This window comes from Anabas testudineus, chromosome 13, assembly GCF_900324465.2.
Source record: "Anabas testudineus chromosome 13, fAnaTes1.2, whole genome shotgun sequence".
Taxonomy (NCBI): domain Eukaryota; kingdom Metazoa; phylum Chordata; class Actinopteri; order Anabantiformes; family Anabantidae; genus Anabas; species Anabas testudineus.
The window spans coordinates 17,702,026-17,722,564 of record NC_046622.1 but is presented as its reverse complement, the minus strand read 5'-3'; the positions used below and the strand labels follow the sequence as shown (position 1 = coordinate 17,722,564).

The 20,539-nt window shown below is 39.3% G+C and overlaps 2 protein-coding genes across 2 annotated transcripts; one reads left to right on the top strand and one right to left on the bottom strand.

Annotated features, from left to right (window-relative positions):
* Positions 1 to 75: 75 nt before the first annotated feature.
* On the bottom strand, positions 76 to 8,178 carry tmprss13a (transmembrane serine protease 13a). The gene is made up of 13 exons (XM_026365998.1): positions 7,878 to 8,178; positions 5,336 to 5,510; positions 5,118 to 5,228; positions 4,602 to 4,772; positions 4,108 to 4,234; positions 3,555 to 3,650; positions 3,345 to 3,388; positions 2,297 to 2,459; positions 1,891 to 2,069; positions 1,586 to 1,684; positions 1,260 to 1,402; positions 1,011 to 1,163; positions 76 to 885 (listed from the first exon to the last, which is right to left on the bottom strand). The coding sequence occupies exons 1-13, from the start codon at positions 7,893 to 7,895 to the stop codon at positions 871 to 873; spliced, it is 1,494 nt and encodes a 497-aa protein (XP_026221783.1). The 5' UTR covers positions 7,896 to 8,178; the 3' UTR covers positions 76 to 870.
* Positions 8,179 to 10,598: 2,420 nt separating this feature from the next.
* Positions 10,599 to 14,886, top strand: il10ra (interleukin 10 receptor, alpha). Its single transcript, XM_026341618.1, has 7 exons — positions 10,599 to 10,892; positions 11,324 to 11,444; positions 11,674 to 11,843; positions 11,952 to 12,097; positions 12,429 to 12,597; positions 12,760 to 12,878; positions 13,133 to 14,886. Exons 1-7 carry the CDS (start codon positions 10,823 to 10,825, stop codon positions 14,018 to 14,020), a joined length of 1,683 nt encoding a protein of 560 aa, XP_026197403.1. The 5' UTR covers positions 10,599 to 10,822; the 3' UTR covers positions 14,021 to 14,886.
* Positions 14,887 to 20,539: the final 5,653 nt, after the last annotated feature.

The window sequence follows — 20,539 nt, the reverse complement described above, 5'->3', positions numbered from 1 at the left end:
CCTAGCATTATCTGACTGACAGTCTGAGGAGATTGTTTGGTCTATCTTGATTCTATAAATACTCCACAATAAGGATTTCTGCTCATCATTATTTATTTTGCCAGTATAGGTCAGAGTATAACGCTAAAAAATCATATCAGGCCAATGAAAAATTTGGTTCTCATGTCTAACGCACATAAATAGGACACATAGACAACACCTACACACACACACACACACACACACACACACACGCTGACATCTGGTGTAAAGAGAACACTTTCTGCAAAACATCACAGCGCCAGTATAGGAGGAGGTTTCTGTGCATAGAGTGTCAGCTCAATGAGGGCGTCAGGGGTCAGTCTGCTATCTTTCTTCAGAAAGGGAGTACAAAGCGTCCTTCTTTATGTATTATTCCTAATAATAGTTACCAGTGAATAGCCTGAGACGTCTCCTGAAAAAATACACATGTACAATGATCAAACTATTTTTGTGTCATTCTCAAACCGGTTAAACGGATCACAGTAGAAAGGTTTCATTGGCACAGAACACATAGGAGAATTTAAAGCTGTCTTTAAAGTTTGCTTAATTTATACAATAGATACAAATAAATGTACTTTATGACTAAGACTCCAAGAGACAGATTACTAAAATCAAGACTGCAAAACTGATCAATTAGCATATTTCACTAACCATGTTCAGGTACTGGAAAATCAGATTAAAGTGATGAAGAACAAAGACATGCAATTTCCTCTTCTGCCACTAAGCCAGTTCAGCATGGCATCGTTCAGTCTTGAGTGTATGCTCATCAAATCAGTCTTCTGTGTATGAACCCATCCATCATTTTAAGACTTGGACATCATAGTGTCAGCAACGGGAGGCAAATGCACGTCATGGTCTCTCTTGCTGTAGGAGACACAGGAAGATTTAAGATTGTGGAAACATCATAAAGCAATAAGTTGAAAAGTGTCCTGATCATTTAGATGTCACACACAATCTCCCATGTCCTGTTTTTTTTCTCATGTTTTTACCTGCATGTTGCTATAGATCCAGGGAAGAACACTACTGACTTTGGTGTAAACCCCAGGCTTGTTTCTATCACCACAGCCCGCTCCCCAGCTGGTGATGCCCACCAGGTACCAACGACTGCCTCCCACACACACCAGAGGTCCACCACTGTCACCCTGGAAAACATAGTTCATAGTTTAGTTAAGTTAACTGAAGGTTTACTCGAAAGTTTGTTTTGATAAGTATAAAATGATTCTTTGATTTAGGCTCACCTGACAAGAGTCTTTACCTCCGTCCAGTTCTCCAGCACACAGCATGTTCTTGGTGATGGCACCTCCATACACACGAAGGCTGTTGCACACTTGTGTATCAATTATGTCCACCGCCACATCCATCAGATTCTTGGACACAATGCCTGCATTGGAGATAATTCTTGTCCTGACACATATCCATGTTTCCTAAAGGTGCTCCAAACTTTACTTTGTTGTGTTCTACCTGCCTAGCACCCTAACACCCTAGTTCTCCGGCTGTGCTTTTGTTTCTCTGCCTTTAGAATATGTTATTTGTTATATTTATAGTTTAGTTAGTGGCTACTTACTTGATCCCGTCACAGTGGTCCCAAAGCCTGAGGTATAGCATTTTATTCCTTGGGGAAGTTGCTGGTCAAAAGTTGGCAGACAAGCTGGCTGGACTTTTTCTGCAGAATACAAAAAAGCATTTAACTTTTGCAATCACACGGATCGTATAGACGGATGCGCGCGCACACACACACACACACACACACACACACACACACACACACACACACACACACACGGGGCTGTGCAAATCAGATTACCAGCATGACAGATTTGACAATCAGACAAACACAAACATTACTTTGATCGAGTTTTAGTGACTTACCATTAAAAAAAACTGGTGATGCTAGTTTGAGCAGAGCAACATCCTGGTCATTTGTTTTATTGTTGTAATTTTCATTGAGTAGGATCTTCTTCACCAGGTAAGGCAGAGGTAGTTTGTCCAGAGATATGAATCCACCATACACTTTCCAGTTCTCCGCAAGGAGGGCCAAGGCATTATTCCTACAACACAAAGAGGCTGTTCGTTGGAATGCAAGATTAAGACAACCGTTTGATCCAATGGTAAAGTTTTGCTTAAAAGACTTTGAATCTTTACACTGCAACTGATAAATGTATCAGTTCAGTGCCCATGCAGCTGAACAGCATACATTTCTGCAGTTACAATGTTTAAAACTAAATCTGTTTAGACACAAGAGGATTGCTGTAGTACAAAAAAAAACATTAGTTACCTTGGGAAGCAGTGAGCAGCAGTCAGTACAAAATCAGGAGAGATCAGAACTCCTCCACAAACATGCAGTCCTCTGAAGTGCAGCGACAACTGCCAAGGCCACTGACCTGTCTTAGATGCATTGCCCCCAATAATCCGTGATGTTAAGTGCTGCAGACCACAGTCTGGGAACGAAAGACAATGTCAGATATCCAAGAAACAGCTCAAACATACAGAAGTGTTAAATAAGACGCTGTCCATCCAAAAAAGAAAGTCACCACCTTGATGTAACTAAGCAAATAGGTAAGAGCCTCCCACTGGATAATTACTGCATGGATGATTATTTATCAGCTAACAACATGTTATTTTACCATAACTGATGCAGTGAGTGGCTTCTCATTGCTTAAACAACCATGTCTGGGGGGTCAAATTATTGGCATGAATCAAGCAAAGACAACATTTAAGGAGACTAATGAAACTGCTAAAACTGGGTTAAGAACTGAGCAGTGGAAGAAGTTCATGAGGTCTAATGAGTCCAGATTTTCTTTACAATAGACCTGCATGAAATGGTGTGTTGGATGCACGGTATGCTGCAGAGCCGGGAATATGTCATATACAGTACACATAACAGTGGACTGCATAAACTAGTTTGCATGCTACCCGTTCTGTTCTTCTATTCTTCTATACTGTTGTCCTATTTAATGTCACCTTGCTGCTGTAGACAAGAGAATTTCCCCATCGTGGGATTAATAAAGTCTTATCTTATCTTATGTTATCTTGTCATGTTGTGAGATACAGCAGTTCGTTCTTTGTTTTATAAAATTTAACAATATCACTCTCATGAAAAAGGTTTTGAAGATGATTCAGGTTCAAGGAATTGTCACAATGATCAAAAGCATATTACAGTCAAGTGATATTGATCAGATACTCATGTGGTGGTGTTGTTGTTGGTGTTTTGGTGTCAAATGACTGCATGTGTTTGTGTGAGAGAAACAAGAGCGAGAGAGAGAGAGAGCTTATGTGTGACTATGTGTGACACATAACTGTAGGAACAGATGGAGGCTGCTTACCCACACACTGCAGGGAGACAGCTTCCTGGCCTGGGCAGGAGGAACTGCGTAATGCCGCAATCAGAAAAAGCATGTTAGTTTGCATGAGTACGGTACAATGCCACTGTGATTAGAGTGATTAGTGATTAGATACATTCATATTGAACTGAGGATGTTTAGATTGAGTCTGAGTTGTGTATGAAATGGGGAAAATAAACAATTTTTGTCTACCTGCTTTTTACCAGACCCTGGATAGGCAAAGGTGATCTCTTGGTCAAAGTTAAACCAATGGAGTTAGGGTACTGAATTGCTTTGGTGAAATAAGACCTGGAGACAGAGACAAGACTAGTTCAGATAACTGAAGAGATATATTTGCACACACAAGGACCACGTCATGGAAACAATGCTTGATTTAGTCTAGAAACTCATTCTGATTGTGTCACACTGAGGCACCCCAGAGAGACCCGTGGGGAAGCAATTCAACCCTAAACACACAGCAGCAGGTGAGAAGGAGAAGGATGGATCTGAGTGGGTAAATTGCAGATTGGAGATAGAAATCCACGTGTTCACTTGCTGCTGATAAAAGTGGGTCTAGCAAATTGACTGATCTAAATCACTCCTTCCTGAAGTGTGCAGGATAGCACTGATGTTAGAGTGCTGATCCAAAATGCTTCACAGCTTTTAATGCTGCTAATCACAGATGTTTTTGTTTGGCTCATTTTAGGTTATGTTGGCTTAAACTCATTTTAATAAATATAGTTGACTTAAAGGGGCGATTCTTTACTTTCTGAAACCCAGCTGAGCACAGGTTTGGTCAGCATAGCTATAGTCCCAGCCTTGATAGCACACTGGCAGGAAGGGGCCATCTTGAGATGTCCTGACCTGCAAGGCATTGCTGTCACCGAATCTCACTGGAAAAGAGGCAGAGAAAACAAAAAAACACAAAACTGCAGCTGTTACACCAGCACTTACGGCAAAAGCAAGTCACATTTGAAATAAATTAAAGTGAGTTGTATTTTTTTTTTCTTTATATCACGTTACATAATTAGAACTCTGGAACTCTAACATTTTCACAAAGTAAATCTGGAGCTCTCTTAAAATGTTGTGCTTTCCTGCTTAAAAATTACTCATAGTGCCATTCTTTGTAGATTTCAAGCAACAATACAAAGATCCTGTAGTAAGCTTTTCATTTTGAGAATCTCCTTTTGGATTTCAAGTGTCTTCCCATCCACACATTTGGTTATAGTAAAATGCATGTGTGTGCACATGCCTACTTACCACAGTTTGTTTCATCTGTGCCCATAAGGCAATCTCTTATCCCATCACACTGTACTGAATTGTTGGGACATATTTCATACTTGGGCAAAGGCAGATTGTCACTTCTGGGATCTTTCCCCTCATCTTCATCGCAGTCGACTATGGCAGTTGCAATTCTGCTTCCATAACGAACTATCGTTGGGGCAGAGTGGGCAGAAGTGCGTGTGATAAGTGGTGATAAAATATGCTCTGTCATTGTCATTATGTATTATTACCTAAAACTTGAAAAAAAAAGAACAGTAACATATAACTTAATTGAATATATCAAATGAATCATTGTTAATTTATTATAAAAAATATTTCTACCATAATAACTACTTGTAAGTTACATGTGCATTATACAGCAACCTTAGCCAATTTTCTAATACAATAAAATAGTAAACCAACATAAGAAATTTAGGGAAAATGACTAGACAAAATTAAAAATGACACTAGTCTCCTTAATGACATTTAACTGAATGTCTAAACAAAATATACCTCCAAGCCAGATGGCCAGTGCCACCAGAGCTAGTACCATCAAGGCTCCCCCTGTCCCCCCGTAGCAGTGTGCATTTCTCCCACAACATCTCTTCTTCGTACTGCTAGGGGCTGGAAACAGATACACAAATGCACACAAATAATTCTCAACACACTCTTTCTCTAGCTATTTTGTTTATGTACATGCATCTGTTTTATTATCAGGAAAAACCACTCACATTTGCTGGGCAGAATGATTTTGGGGGCAACTACAGGTGGTGGATATTGTGGAATGTAATTTGGCTGGGTGGGAGGTGTCAGGCCTGGACCCACACCATACACAACTCCACCATAGGGCAAAATGGGGGGCTGTGGTTGGCCAACAACAGAGTGGTAAGGAGGAGGGGGCTCATTCTGTGAAGAATAACAGAAAAACAGAAAAGACAGAAAGTTAACAAATAGTGAAGTCACAATATAGAAAACACCTCTTACTGTAATGACACACAGTGTGAGGTGAAGTCTTTGTCCATTAGTGTGTCGTCTATTACCCTTGGAAACAAGACATCATGCTATATTTAATAGGGATAAGCATATCTGTAGAAAGATAGACAATAGATATGAAGGCAAATGGCTTGTTGCCAAAACTGAACCCATTACCCTTTGTCAACCATGAAATCCTAACACTATTATCAAATCAAAGCTTAAGTACACACCTGGGTGACAACACAAATGATGTATCCTGGCAACAGTGTCTATAGCATCTGGTTTTAAAAGTGCATTTCCTCTTTCTGTTTGTGCTACATCCTTTACCCTTTTGATTTGAAGCTCCCAGAAGCCGCGTCAATCACTTCAGACAAAGGTCTTAATCAATATTTACAGGTCCAGTTACATGGCCTCATAAATGAGTGGTAACAGGGCCTGGGAAGGCCGCTAACAGTAAGGATTTACTAGGAACTGTAACAGCAGTGCTTTCTTTTTAAGTTGCCAAAAGCTCTAATTTGAGCTCACCGTGAATGACTCAGATATAGGTTAGTCAGATTATGTCCCTGGTTCAACAATAGTCCCTAGTACCAGGAATACCATTCTCTTTGTTTCTATTTCACCAGATTGTTTCGTTGTTTAAAAGATCTTCACTCTCAACAAAACTGTAACTAGTATGTTGTGACTGATTGGAAATGTCAGAGAATGTCACTGATTGTTGAAGAATTACTTTCCAGTATTTATATGTGGTTATATTACAAATACAATAAAGGAATAGTTTGACATTTTACACTATGTACTGTAACCAAAACATCAGACAGTTCGCTAAACCTGTGGCAAGAACTAGAATTGATGGAAATCTCATGAACAGCAAAGATAAAAAAATTCACTTCTAAATGTCAGTGATGATCATGTTGTAGATAATGTATTTTATCAGTACAGAAGTCAGAAGACAAAAAAAGTGTAGGGATTAAGTTATGCTCTGTTTCTTTCTTTCTGAATGTGGTATAGTTATTCTCATAAAATTATCAGGATGAAACTTTTTAACGTTAATGTTATTGTAACATTGTGTTGTTTCATGGTACAGTATATGGAATGTAATTTGAAATAAAAAGAAATAAAAAGAAATAGGATAAAGTACAGAAGGGTCTTTTTAAGTTCTTTAGGAATCATGATGAGTTCATATAATCAGAAGCATAGAGGTAGTTTGACATCTACACACAAAGTACTGAGAAAATACAGAAATTCTGAGATGTACAGTTGTTTTCTGTTATTGTCTCCGTGTTGATTAAGTCATCATTCAGTAGAGAAATCACCAAATCAGCCTCCTGTGCCAAGAATGCTGAGTTTTAGTACAGCTTCTCCACAGCTGTTGTGGCCCTTCTGCATTTAGTGGCATTGACGAGACTTTGGGTGGACTCACTACAAACGTTTTATCAAAAGACGGTTTCTGCTGCATGCTGATCGGGTTTCAAAATGCAACTATACAGTAAGCAGAAGTTAATTAAAGTAAAATAGCTGTGCTGAAATAGGCGGTGGAGCAGGTTCATCATATTTCACAGCAAAGTAAAGCACAGTACACATAGATCATCTTACATGTTGCCATTATCAAGAAAAACACAGAACAACAGACTATAGGTTCATGTTACATTTAAAATGTCAATATTTCACTCAAACAATGGCTATGATACGTACGTTACACCCAACATGACGTGGAAAATGTCCCTTTACGCTTAGTTGCCCAGTCTGTATAGCGATGAAAACAAATCACAGCAGATGCAAGTTAGGCCACTGTATTTCTTGAGAACATACTGTACAGTATATCAGTCAAAGGCTGACAGATCAAAAACATTGCTTAATAGGCCATTGTGGCAATTATTATCAGAAAATCTCCCTCCTTATTAAGCTAAATAAATGATTAAAACCCATGGAGGTATGTTTTTCTTACAAGATGTAAAGATACAGGTTACACTATGAAGACACAGGCAACATCCACTGTATTTTTAAGCTCCATGCTTGCCCGCTAATAAAGACGAGCTATTATCCCTGCACCGCAACCGCATCCTCAAACTTTGCAGAGGCTGCATATACTTAGAAACAGCGCAGCATACAGAAACTTAACCACAGCAAACACAAGTGGAGAAACAGAAGCAAAACCACCATTTAGAGTCTGACCTGCAGGTGAGTACTGATTAAGTAGAACCTTTGACTGTTGACTGAAGGAAGACAGAGAGACGGTCTGTAGCAAAAAAGAAGTAATTTGTGCTATAAGTGAAAGAGATACACAAGGGCAGAACCTACCGGGTCATGTTTTGCCATCGGACTCAGGGCAGCAGAAAGCAGAGAGTGGTGAGAGCAGGTCGACTTTTTCACATCCAGGTGTTTACTCAGTCGTGGAGCAGTGGTTAGAGCATGATGGTGCCACAGCAAACACCTCTGTTTTCCTCTTTTTCTGCTGTCTTCTCCTCTATTCTTTCTATTCAACTGTGTTTGTCACTGACCTTCATCCAGGCAGCGACAGGTAAGCTTTGTTACTCCCTCCCTAACACCTCCCACTTCCAGTCTCCATTATTCTCTCAATTCTCATTCTTCTTCTCACAGAGACGTGTGCAGCCAGCCCACCTGGCCAACTGGTTTCATGGCAGGCAGAGATCGTTTTAGCTTGTTTTCACAGTAGGAACCTGGATTATGTGTCAAATGACACCAGCTGTGATGTCATAAACCTGAACCAAATGAGGCTCCTCGCTAACGATATTTAAAAATGATTTTGAAATTATACACCAGGGGCGGCCAACCATGGTCTTAGAGCACCACAGCAACACTTGTTTTCCAGCCATGCCTGCACTGCATAGCTCATGATTGGCTGAACACACCTGATCTAGGTAATCAGCAGTAGGTAGGTCAGGGGTAGTTAGAAAACAAGCATAAAAAACACATATTAATGAATAATGAGGCACTGCGGTGTCTAAAATACACACCTCATTAACACACTGTTCCATATTTGAACCTAAAAATAAAAAATAGAAATAAAAACCTAACATACAACCATGAAAATAAGGTGAATAGTGTAATATCGGTGTATCAGTAATGTCAGGATGTAATATCAGTTCTGAAGATGGACGTGAATCAGACAACACACCCCTGAGCACAGCAAGCAAACCGCACTCATCCTCTGTAGAGCTTGTATTTTCAAAATAGTTCCTTTAGAGGAAGACGTTTAATGTTCAGATACACATTGTGCGTGTGGGTCTATCTTTATTATATAATCACTAAGTTGATGAACAATACACTGAGTTTCACCAGTAACACCAAAGGGCACCACGTATTCATTTTAGAGATGTGTTCCTTTTGTAACACCACTTGAGGGTGGTGTTACACACTCTCTTCCAATGCTCATGAAGTCATGAGGGCATATAGCAAATGATTTATGAGAAAAGTCCCCAATCTGAAAAAAAAAAATCAGATGATCTATGACATTTAGGCACAGCTCCCACAGATCATATTTACTCAGCAGTTCTCTGTCCATCTGCGAAACAGAAATTGAAATGAGACAATACCAGGAACTAAAGCTTAAACTGTTGCATGTGAACATGAGGTGAGAAGCAAAAGGGGAAGTGCGATAAACTAAATAAGAGCAAAGCACTTTCTCAGAATCAAATGTATTTTTTTATAATCCAAGTGCTGACTAACTGATATGTTTAAACACAGTAAAACCATGATCAGCTAATGACTGGCCTCTTCCCGAACATCCTAGTGCATTTCTCTTCACTGTAGTAACGCAGGTTTTCAGGGATATTTGATTTCTCAATCTTAATAATACAGCTGTACAATACAGGGCACTTACAAACTGGAAACAACTGTATTTAAACATGAGAAGTAATGCAAACAGAGGAGATAAGTTAGACACATGGTTGTTTCAACAGGTGAAGTGAGTTTTAGGACGTGTTCTAATTTCATCTTGTTATTGCACACAGTAAGGATTAGAAAACAGTGGAATGCAGAATTTAATGTGAACATTTTAGGCATTGTTTAAGCTTCTATTACTTCTACCTAATGTGGAGTACAAAACTAACATCTTACATGTTCACCCACGATAACCTTCACAGCGCATTTTCTTCTGAAATCTGCGTAAAAAAAAAAAAAAAGATAACTGGTGTTTCTGTATGTAAGATGAGGTGTGGAGATAGGTTCCACGCACACTGTGGTTTGCCAAAATTGGAGATAGAAGCAAAAACGCTATTCAGCTGCTGGGTTTTTGAAAAGGTTGTGGTTCTCTAAATGTCAATGTTTGGTTAACAGTTTATAACTTTTGTGCAAGACATTTGAAGGCCTCACATAAATGAGTCTCACTACCTCTATGTTGCAGCTCATAATGTATACTGTAGATTTGATGATGGTAACAAATAGGCTTATTTTTTATTCATGTTTGTTTGGCTTGTCAATATTAAAAATTAAACATATCTCATTACAAATTCACATTGTCTATATTGTTAATGTGTCTTTAGAGTTTCTCTATCTTATAGTCACTTCTACCACTGCTTTTTGCCATGGAGGTCACACTAACAGGACTCACAGCAAAAGTCAATACACGTGCATTGAAGTCACAACCGGAGGCAAACTGAGATGAGTCTGTTGGTTCAAGAAGTTAAAAATACTGATAACCTTTTCTGACTACTGCCTGTAGTTAACAGTGTAAAAAGGGAAGTTCCTTAAAACTTCTCTTTTCTAGTTTCTGAGCCGCGTACAGTCCAACAGTGTTTTTTTTTTTTTTCTGACATCCCTCGATCACTCTGTACATCATAAACCCGCTGAGAGTATGGAAAGGGGAAAATTAGCAAAAGAGGAAGGAAAAGACATTTGATGAGAGAGAAGAGAGAGCGAGAGAGACGAAACCACGCTGGCGGCGACACCAGTGATGTAGTCACAACAGGAAACGCATCATCTAAGGGGGAGGGGAGTTAAGCAAGAGAGGAAGGTTTCTTTCGGCAAAGCTATGTAAATAAAGTCACTGGAAAAAAAACAAGGCTCTCATTTCTATAGCAAATGACGCCAAGGTATCAGAGAGAGAACAGCTGCCTCGCTCGGCACAGTGAACACTCACCTAATGCTGTCACGTTAATCTGAAGCGTTGACTTTGGGTTTGTGAGAAGAAAAGATGTCGAGTGGGTCTCAGTGATTACTGGATTAAGGAATTTTGTTTTCAACTACTTTGTGGATTATAACTGAATAATCACCTTGCACTTGAAATGGATATGAAGAACAAGTCATCAGTTCTTCTCGTACTGATCTCACTCATCCACCTAAACTGTGTGTCAGGTAATTTATAAACCACTTTTATTACACCATATTTCTAAAATTGTTTTTTAGTTGATATTATTTGTATAATTACAGTCATTTTTATTTATCATTGTAGATAGTCATCATTAAAATAGGTCGACTACATGTATTCTGAAAAACATTTTCTCTGAAATACGATTTCCATCATTAAGTCATGAGGATTAAGGAAGAACAAAATGTGACATAACATTTATCACCAAAAAGTCCATACCTCGTCTTTAAAAAGGAAATGAGCAAATCTTTTTGTCCTTACAAACCACAGTGTCATTGTGGTCAGAGTGGCCATAAATGGTTTGCAACGCAACAAGTGTAGACACAGATTATGATTCACTTTAAAATTGTATGATTTCATAATCTTGTGACATTAAGTATTAAATGTATATCATGATGCCCCTATTTTTTTGTGGCAGGATGGATCGTAACGCGCCCTGAAAAACTGAAGGTGGTAATTCAGGATGGGCAGGTTCTGGTACACTGGAAAGCTCCTGCAGGAGCCCCCTCAGACGTGGAGTACAACGTACAAATGGGAAGGTATGTCCAACTTCAAACATCAGTAATGACAGTTTTACTTCAGAGTTACACTCTACTGTTCACCAGTTTCCTGTAATTTTACAATTCCAATGCTCCACGTTCTCTTGCATCTTAGATTATTATAATTCCCCTAAAAAAGTTATTAAATGTTGATAATAATTTCACCATGTAGTAGTATCTAATCAAGAACTTTTTACTGCTTCTTAATCTGTGTGTATTCTGCCCTTAGGTACATAGACCCTTGGTCCACAGTGGAGAGCTGCACAGGGATCAAAAACACCTACTGTGACCTTAGCAGGCTTGTACATGACTATCGGGCTGTCCACAAGGTCCAAGTTCAACTGGTTGCCGGAGATGACAAATCAAATTGGACATCAAAGAAATTTAGCCTAACTGACAGTAAGCAGTTGTCACTTTGGGGAAAAGTCAGTATGGGATGGTTGTAGTTGAATGACTGATTAAATGTAGTAACACTATGTGTTTTCTTCCCTTTCTTTCTTGCTGTAGGTGACTTGCTGCCTCCTTCTTTCAATTTGTGGGGTACGTCCACCACTTTGACAGTTGTTGTTCAAGAAAAACCTATCCTGAGAGAGATCTTTCCTTATGGGGTCAGCTACACCATCTTCTTGGAGGAGAGAGGACAAGATAATAAGGTACAGCACATGAAATAGTACAGCAGCAGCCACTATTTCCATCAACTACATCACTAGAATTCAAAACAGCAGACTGGGACTAATTGTAATTTTACATTGTCAGTGCTTTAAAAACACAGACAAACACTAAAACACAGCTTAATCTAATGAATTTGTATCTATGGAAAAAGAGAACCAGATCACATGTTTATTTTTTACTTGTGAATCACACCAAACAGCTTTGTATCTAAATAATATTCTAAATATCTATCTAAATAATAATATGTACGTAATATATATTAACATGATCTTAATATTAACATGAATGACCTTTTGATTTTAATGCCTACAGACTACAACAGCATACCTGAATTATGACAAGCAGGAGGATCAGAGAACTAAGACTTTCACTTCTCTCCACTGGGGAAAAGAATATTGTGTCAGCATCAAGGTACAAGGCAATGGAGCTGTCGAACACAATAACATGTCCTCCAAACACTGTCTGCTGCTACCAGAGCAAGGTAAGAAAATATAAGTCACACGACAGACAAAAATCTGAGAGTTAGAATTTAGGATAGTTGTATTGTGTTGCAACATGAGGCCTATTTAGCTAGTAGTTTTCCTTAGTTTTCTTTACATATAATACCCCACACATGGTAAATGTAGTGTTTTTCTTCCACCAGAATGGTACATAATGGCTGTAACATCCCTGTCTATTCTGAGTGTGCTGGCAGTCATTATTGTTATCGTAGCTGTCCTCATGTGTTACCTGAGACGGGCAGAGAAAACACCTGCTGCACTGGTAAGTACATTTTCAGAAGAGTGGGAAAAAGTGAAGAAGTGAAGTTAGGCAAAGTTGTATTGTGTGGAAAGCAGAACCAAAAGTTAGCAGGAAATGAAGAAAGGGAAATTAAATATATACACATTTGACCTTGTACATACGTAGATATATATAGATATATATAGATATAGCCTTGCCAAGATGGCTCTTTCATAATCTGCAAAATGTAACTTAATGAACAACACTACAGCCTTTTTCTTCTCATCTCACTCTAGAAATCCCCAGCTAGTGGCTGGCTTCCCCTCTCTGTGGGCGAAGGGACTATGGAGGTTGTTACAGATAAAGGATGGTTTCTGTCCAGTTACAGTAAGGAAGTGAAAGATCCAGATACCCAAGTTATGGTAACAGAAGATAATGGAGATGAGGACAGGAGGACAAGCTTGGACAGTGGGCTCAGCATAGAGTCCAACTCTGCAAAAACCAACAGAGGAAGTCCTCTTATTAGACAGGAGGACAGCGGCTGTGGGAGCATGGGAGGACCAGAGGGCTCCACCAGTGGTCAGACAGATTACCCCATGGAGAATGAGAGGACTGATACGGACACAGTTCAGAAAAGGGAGGATAGTGGAGTAGGACTGGGCTGCCAGCTTGATACTGGGCTTCTACAATCTAAGCCTATTGCTGGGGGTAATTATCGCAGCCAGAGCCCCCCTGCTGTGCACATTCAAGTCTGTGATGAAGAAGAGGAGTTCAAACTAATACTGCCAGATACAGCTTTAGCTGAGGTGGTCACAGGTTACAGGGCTGGATCTCAATCATGCATCTGCTCAGGATCAGGTCAGTGCACTTGGTGCCATAAACAAGGTCATTATAAATCTCAGGTTATCAAACAATACAGACCTATGTGCATTGAAAATGGACTGCTTGGCAGTAAATGTGATTTTGTGGACTCTTACAAAGCGGGGCTTACGTTTCCAAGCTATAGAAGAGCACAGATGGACACTGTCATGGTGAATGACTTAGAGAAAACCTTTATACAACTGGGGGAGAACTTCCCTCTGCTAACAGCTCTTTCACCTTTGCACCTGGGTGATGGGGGGCAGGACTTCAATATGAACAATGTGTCCCTCTCCCTCTGTGATGTAGAGCTGAACACTGACTGACAGTGTGGAATGTAACAACTCTGACTACAATATAATGCTGACCTTACCTGTCTGAGTGTTATTTTGGAGTTAACCTCACCCCCCCACCCTCCCCCAGCCCCCACCATTACTAAGCATTACTTAGTATTTGGGGAGTAGAAAAAACTCAGCTACTGTAAGTCTGTGGGGGAAAGGGAGGACCCATGGGGAGGAAACAGAGCCCTCACCATCTTGTTATTGAACAAAGGAAGGAACCAGAGGTTAGACCACACATCTGTTGGCTGGCAGCAGTTGGTTGGCATCTCAGGGGGTATAGAGACAGAGACTACATGTCACAGGTCTTATTCAATCCTGTCTCACATATTGACAACTGACTAAAAAGTTCAATGCCGGAAGTGAAACTGGTGTGGGGAGCAACGCACAGAAAGGGTTTGACAGTTACGTGCTTTTGGACATTTTGCCGTTTCACCTCCTCCAACCATGATACCTTGTATCGGGAACCCGCCTTTAACGCTTCTGAATTTTTTTTTTTTTTTTGCAATTGTATAAATAGCAGATAAAACATTAAAAGTTGATTCATTTCTCACCTTTCATCAGTAGTAATACTTTACAGTAATACTGTACATTATTCCACAAATGTTTTCTATATGAAGTGGTGTCAGCAAACATTTCAACTTTCCACCTGTTAGCATTTGTTTAGAGATTGTTGTTTTTACCATCCTCTGATATAGAAAGTGTCTTTCATGTCACAGGACTGGATTTCAGGTGCTTCCCTGTTTAAATTATTTATCTTATGCTATGAAAGAGCTATTTATTTATTGCTTATTGCTGTGGATATACATGCTTTTGGTCATCTGATCTGATTAAAAAAAGCTGTCACTCTGGAATGTTCTGTGAATTTCATGTGCTCTCGAAAAACCCGACAAATGACATGCTGATTTGTAGAAACCATGAGTCAAGCAAACACAAGGAAAACCCTAACACAACAAAGTAATACCTACTGGAAAATAAACATTACATGTCGATTCACTGTACATGGGATCCCCATATGCAAATTCTGTACAGGAACCAGGGCAGTGGTTTCAAAGCTTCTAAACTAAGAAACAAACACTTCCTCTCTCAGGCTTCCACTCAGTTTAAAAAGTCCCAAAGCACATCGAGAGCAAAGAGGCAAAATACTAACAAGACGACTGAACTTTCACAGATACATATATCTTAGTAAAATATTATCTTAACATTCCACTCTTTATTGGCACGAGGCAGATCCCTGACAGTATAGTCATATGACCTACTTCACCATGCACAACATAAATTACTGGGGAAGTGAGACAACTGTTGGCTAATCAGTTGCCTCACTTTACAAAATAAATCACATGCTACTGGTTTTGCCATATGCAATGATCAAAAAGTTTAGATCATACAGACAGACGACATATTAAACGTGTCTTAGTGATGTGTTGGGAAAGCATGTGCCGCAAGTGGCGTTTCAGTAAGCCGTGGCACTGATTCTACCTGTCTCTGGATTGGAGAGATGGAGAACGATTCTTCCTAAGGTATTCCCTCATTTGGTAATTCGATCATGGTGTTGGAGAGCTATGTGTAACTCATATGCCATAGGTGGTATTTTAGATCTGGTGACACTGAGGGTTACATGATATGATTAATATCACTTTCATATTCATGAGTCCATCCTCACATACACACTGTGTAGATTATACTGAGCAGAAAATGTGTAAACAGACTCTCTCCAAACCGACCGTTTTTGAGGTTGAGACTCACCTCCTCTCAGAGGATAAAGGTGATCACTCAGAACAACTTTCTATTGATTTGCAGTGGCCTTTCTCATTAAAGGGGTAAGCAGACTCATGCCATACAAGCAAAATGGCCCCCTACAGCATAAAGGAGCCACTGGATGCCATTACTGTACAAGGCTGTACCATTATTTTCGTGTACGCCAGACATGCATTTGCCCACTTTTTGAGAATATGGTGAAGGATGATTCATCTGAGCAGACCAGTCATCTCTGTAGACCAGTGCACATGACTTTTGCACCACAGAACTCTCAAATGTGCATTAATCTGTGTAATCAGGCATTTATGCACTGTAAACCACTGCAATATTCATTTCTTTGTAATTGTTGAGAGACACAGTCTGATTCACCTGAGAGTTGCTCTTCTGTTTTTTTCTGAAAAGTCACACTAATGCTCAAGCATCACGGCCATCAAATGTGCACTGCCGACCACAATTTCCAACCCTAATGCTGATGGCTTTCCCATAGATCAAAATATGCAACTTTAGTCACTGTTCTTATTAACACACCAGCCAGTTTGGCTGGCCATCCCCAATGTTCCCCGCTTTCAAAGTCACTTAGATTTCCATTTCCATTTAGTCATTTGGCAGACGCTTAATCGAAAGTGACTTACAAGAGGTTTAAGGTACAAGGCCAAGGCAGAGTAAGCATAAGGAGGTCTTGCCCATACACTATCTAGCCTCTAGTTAGCTGGGCCTGCTCAGCTCAGTTTTGCACTTGTCACAGAGCATGTTTTGATGCAAATCGCTCATGTATGGACCATGTTATATACATTATATATGGTACATGCAGATCAACAAGTTGAACTGTGCATTTAGACCTAGCACTATACGATCATTGTAGTCCTTCTAGCCTGCACCACAGCATTATAATTCATGCATAGCCAATGACCTGTTGCTGCTGGTAGCTCTGCATGAGTGAATTCACATTCTGAACACTCATGCAGTTTGGAGGGTGCAAAGCAGAACAGCTGCAAGCAGTTAACTAAAAAAGGATTCACCATACTGCAAATTTGAAAATATTAAAAGTAATCTATAGGTTTGTAATGTGCAACCAAAAACATCTGTTACACTGATCCATTAGAGGAACCTAATGCATATTTTGGCAACCAAACTGAAATAATGTTGTTAATGTCTTCCAGATTAAAAGAAGTTAATCAAGTGTGACGTGGAGACACAGAAAGGGCGGTATTGATTTTTCAGCATTGCTGCCCCAAGAGACACACAGAGAGGGGCAGTCTGATATAATCAAATTTTAGTCAACAGATTCCAAAAACTCTATTTTTGTGTTTGACTGAATACACTAGATGACATTTATTCACCTGGTTGTAGGCAGCTTATATCAGAACAAGATGTGCTACAGGAAAACATGTTTAGTTTCATTAAAGGAAAAACGATGACACAGTGACATTCCACCAACCATTGAAAGTATCAAAAAGGTAGTAGATATGTGAATTTGAAGGGAAGTCACCTGCAGCTTACAAGAAAACGGATCTGCCAGATCGCTGTGGTTGAGTTGTTGATATTCTACTTTCGCCTCAAGCATACTTCTCATGACCAAGTCAGTCTAGGCATTCGTTTCTCTGTGGTGGGCGGGTGTGTGTGTGTTTGTGTATGTGTGTGTGTTTGTATAACTATCATTGTGAGCACCAGCATGATTTTTTTAACCATTGGACCAAGGACTGAGGACATTTTTACAAAGTGAGGATATTTTAGCCAGTGCTTACAATGAGATAGGTATTTAAAGAACAATTTCAGGGTTGAGACTGGGTTTGAGGGTCAGAATTAGAATTGAGTTAGTGTTAGGGTAAACTTTAGGGTGAGGCAGATAGTTATGATGGTTAGGGTAAGGCAGTACATGTGATATATTAAAAAATTGAAACAGCATGGCCTACGTGACAGTAAGGGGGCTAGGGAATGCATTATGTCAATCAGTGTCCTCACACTAACTACAATACAAAAATGTGTGTGTGTGTGTGTGTATGTGGGTGGGTGTATGTGTGTGTAGATTCAAATTTGCAAATATAAAGCCACAACACAACTGCTGTCAGTTTCTCATGACTAATAGGAAAACTTACAACTGAATCTGCAGACACATTTTTGAATGTATATCTCTTAGTTCATTTTTGAATTACATTAAACAGGCATAAAAACACAATTTTGTATACACAATACCATATTATATATATATATATATACCATATAATACATACATATGTGTCTGTTTTAAGGCACAACTAGAATTCTTGAGAAGAGGTAGTGACAAGGCTCAAGCATTACATCATTTAAACAGTTAAAATAACACAGTAAATTCCCCTGAAATCATCAACATGACCTACAGCAAAATACAAGCAGGAGTAGAGAATATGCATACTGAAAGCAAGATGTGAGGTGCATAGAAAGGTGACCGTTGGGTGGGTGGGTGTGCTTTTCATTATGGTTACTGATAGAATGAACTGCCACCGACTTAGTTGTTACTTCACAATGCTGCTGATGGAGAAAGGAGGAGGGGACTTCTTCGTGCTAACCTTGCTGTAGATAGAGAGGTTGAACACATCACATTTGACCATGCAAACATATAACAATCGCATAGGTGGAAATCCAAATTTGTATTAGAAAAAACATTTGAGGAAACATCAACTTACCTGAGAACTTTCTCTTTTAATGAAGGTTCTACAAAGAAGAGACACAATGGATGTGCATTACTAGTAGAGCAAATGGTCAGTTCACCCAAATGTCAAAGCTTTGCAATGAGTTTTGATTTGATTTGCACAGTTTTAAGGATGTTCAATTCTCTGCCCCCAAAACAAAGGGAATGAATCAAATATGTTGTATGTTAAAAGAAAATAGCTGGTGGCAACTCTGGATTCAGTGTACCTGTTTGTCAGGGAATCTCAGACTGTTTTTACAATGGCGAAGCAGAAAAAGTTCATTCAGTGTGAAAAGTTGTCTTTGAAATAGAGTAATCAAACTTTCATTCACTTCCATTGTCTTGCGGAGGCAGCAGAGGTTCAGAGGTTGTTAAAAAACCCCGTTGGATAAAACCAAAATGGATCTGCATGATACAACAATGCAAGAGATAAGAGAGACATTCGGACTGAAAGTTCCACTCACTCTTTTTCTTGCAGAGCTTTTTGCACTTTTTGCATTTGTATTTGCAGCAGAATTGTATGATGCCAATAAGGAAGAGGATCGCCAAGATGCCAAAACCCACAGCAATTCCAACTGCTGATGAATTTACTCTGCTCCCTGCAAATACACAGAGCTAATTAGACCATAGACACAGATTAGCACATTTCCAAAGATCACCTTACAAGCATTCAAGAGCAATAAACCAATTCAATGACTAAACGCTTCAGTTTGAACCTGAGTATTGTATTTCTGACACTGAGTAAATAGCTACCAATTGAAAAATTGGTGCGGCTGCCTGGTCCTAATTGGATCTATATACTGTATATCTATTCCTTATTAACAAATATTCACATTGATGAAACAAGATAGGAAAATCAATCTTGGGGAAAGATTGTGGCCCTGGCCTCATTATCAGTCTGGAGAGACACTAAAATGAAAAGTGAGATGTAAAATAAAGTGTGGAGGAAGATAAAAATCTGCTGATAATTTTATTACAGCAGTTTTTTTACTCTGATACATAAGTTTTGGCAAAACCAGGTGGAGAACTCTTTAGTACCTCACCTTTAAGCTTTATTCTCTGTTTACCATAGCAGCCTTTAAGCAACAGCTCTGCTGTTGATGGCCATAACTAGCAACAGTGACTGGCCAAGCAGGTTTCAAAGTCTCTTTATACTTTGAAGCTGCCAGCTAATAACAGGAAACAAGAAGAGTTCAATGACAGTGTGGAAAATACAGCAAGTACCCAAACAACCCATTAGATAGCATTCAATTCAAAGTAGTATTGTTAAAGTAAAGCACTTGAATAGACAAATCTGTATCACTATATGAAGCAACTTTTCAGAAGCTGTGTGTAAACAGAATTGAAACTAAACATCTATGGTCAAAGACTCTTACCACTATTCCCCATAGCTGACAAGACAGGGTGACTGCTGTTGTTTCTTGTCTGTTTTTTTCCTCCCTGTGTTGAGGCTCTGTCCCTCTTTTAAGACTTGTCTTCACTGTGAAAATCCAAAACAGACTGCTCTCTTTTCTTCCTAGTTTGCTTGTGTCCCTGTCCATGTCTCCATACCATTCATTCTTTTAAACCAGTCCATCTTCTTTCTTTTTTTTTTTTTTTTTTGGCTTCTCTCGTCGCTTAATTAGCAAGTGTTAGAAGGTGGACCTGACGAGCTGTCGTTCTCATATGGCCCATCATGCGAAACAGCCCTTTCTATTTTGTTCATACAAAGTACTTTGATACTGTGCAGTATTAAAACTTTTCACAAGACTTTTACATTCTGGATTTTCAAAACTTAGGACAGTTATATTGAAGCTACAGTGATATAAAGTGCCTTGAGGAAAGCTAAGTAGCTAAGTTTTCCATCACAGCTTTTTCCCACTCTTTGAGAAATTATGAAGGGTCAGGTAAAAACACCTGAATCAGGTGGTGCACAGGGACTCCTGTTGGATGGCTCAGTTATTACACTTACGGGCACATCTACTATTTATAACCACCCACACCTGGGCTGGAAAGAGAAAGAAAACATCTGACTCAAATAAAAGTACACGTACTTATTTCACGTATTTCATGTAATGAGTCACGATATTCGCTATCTCGTT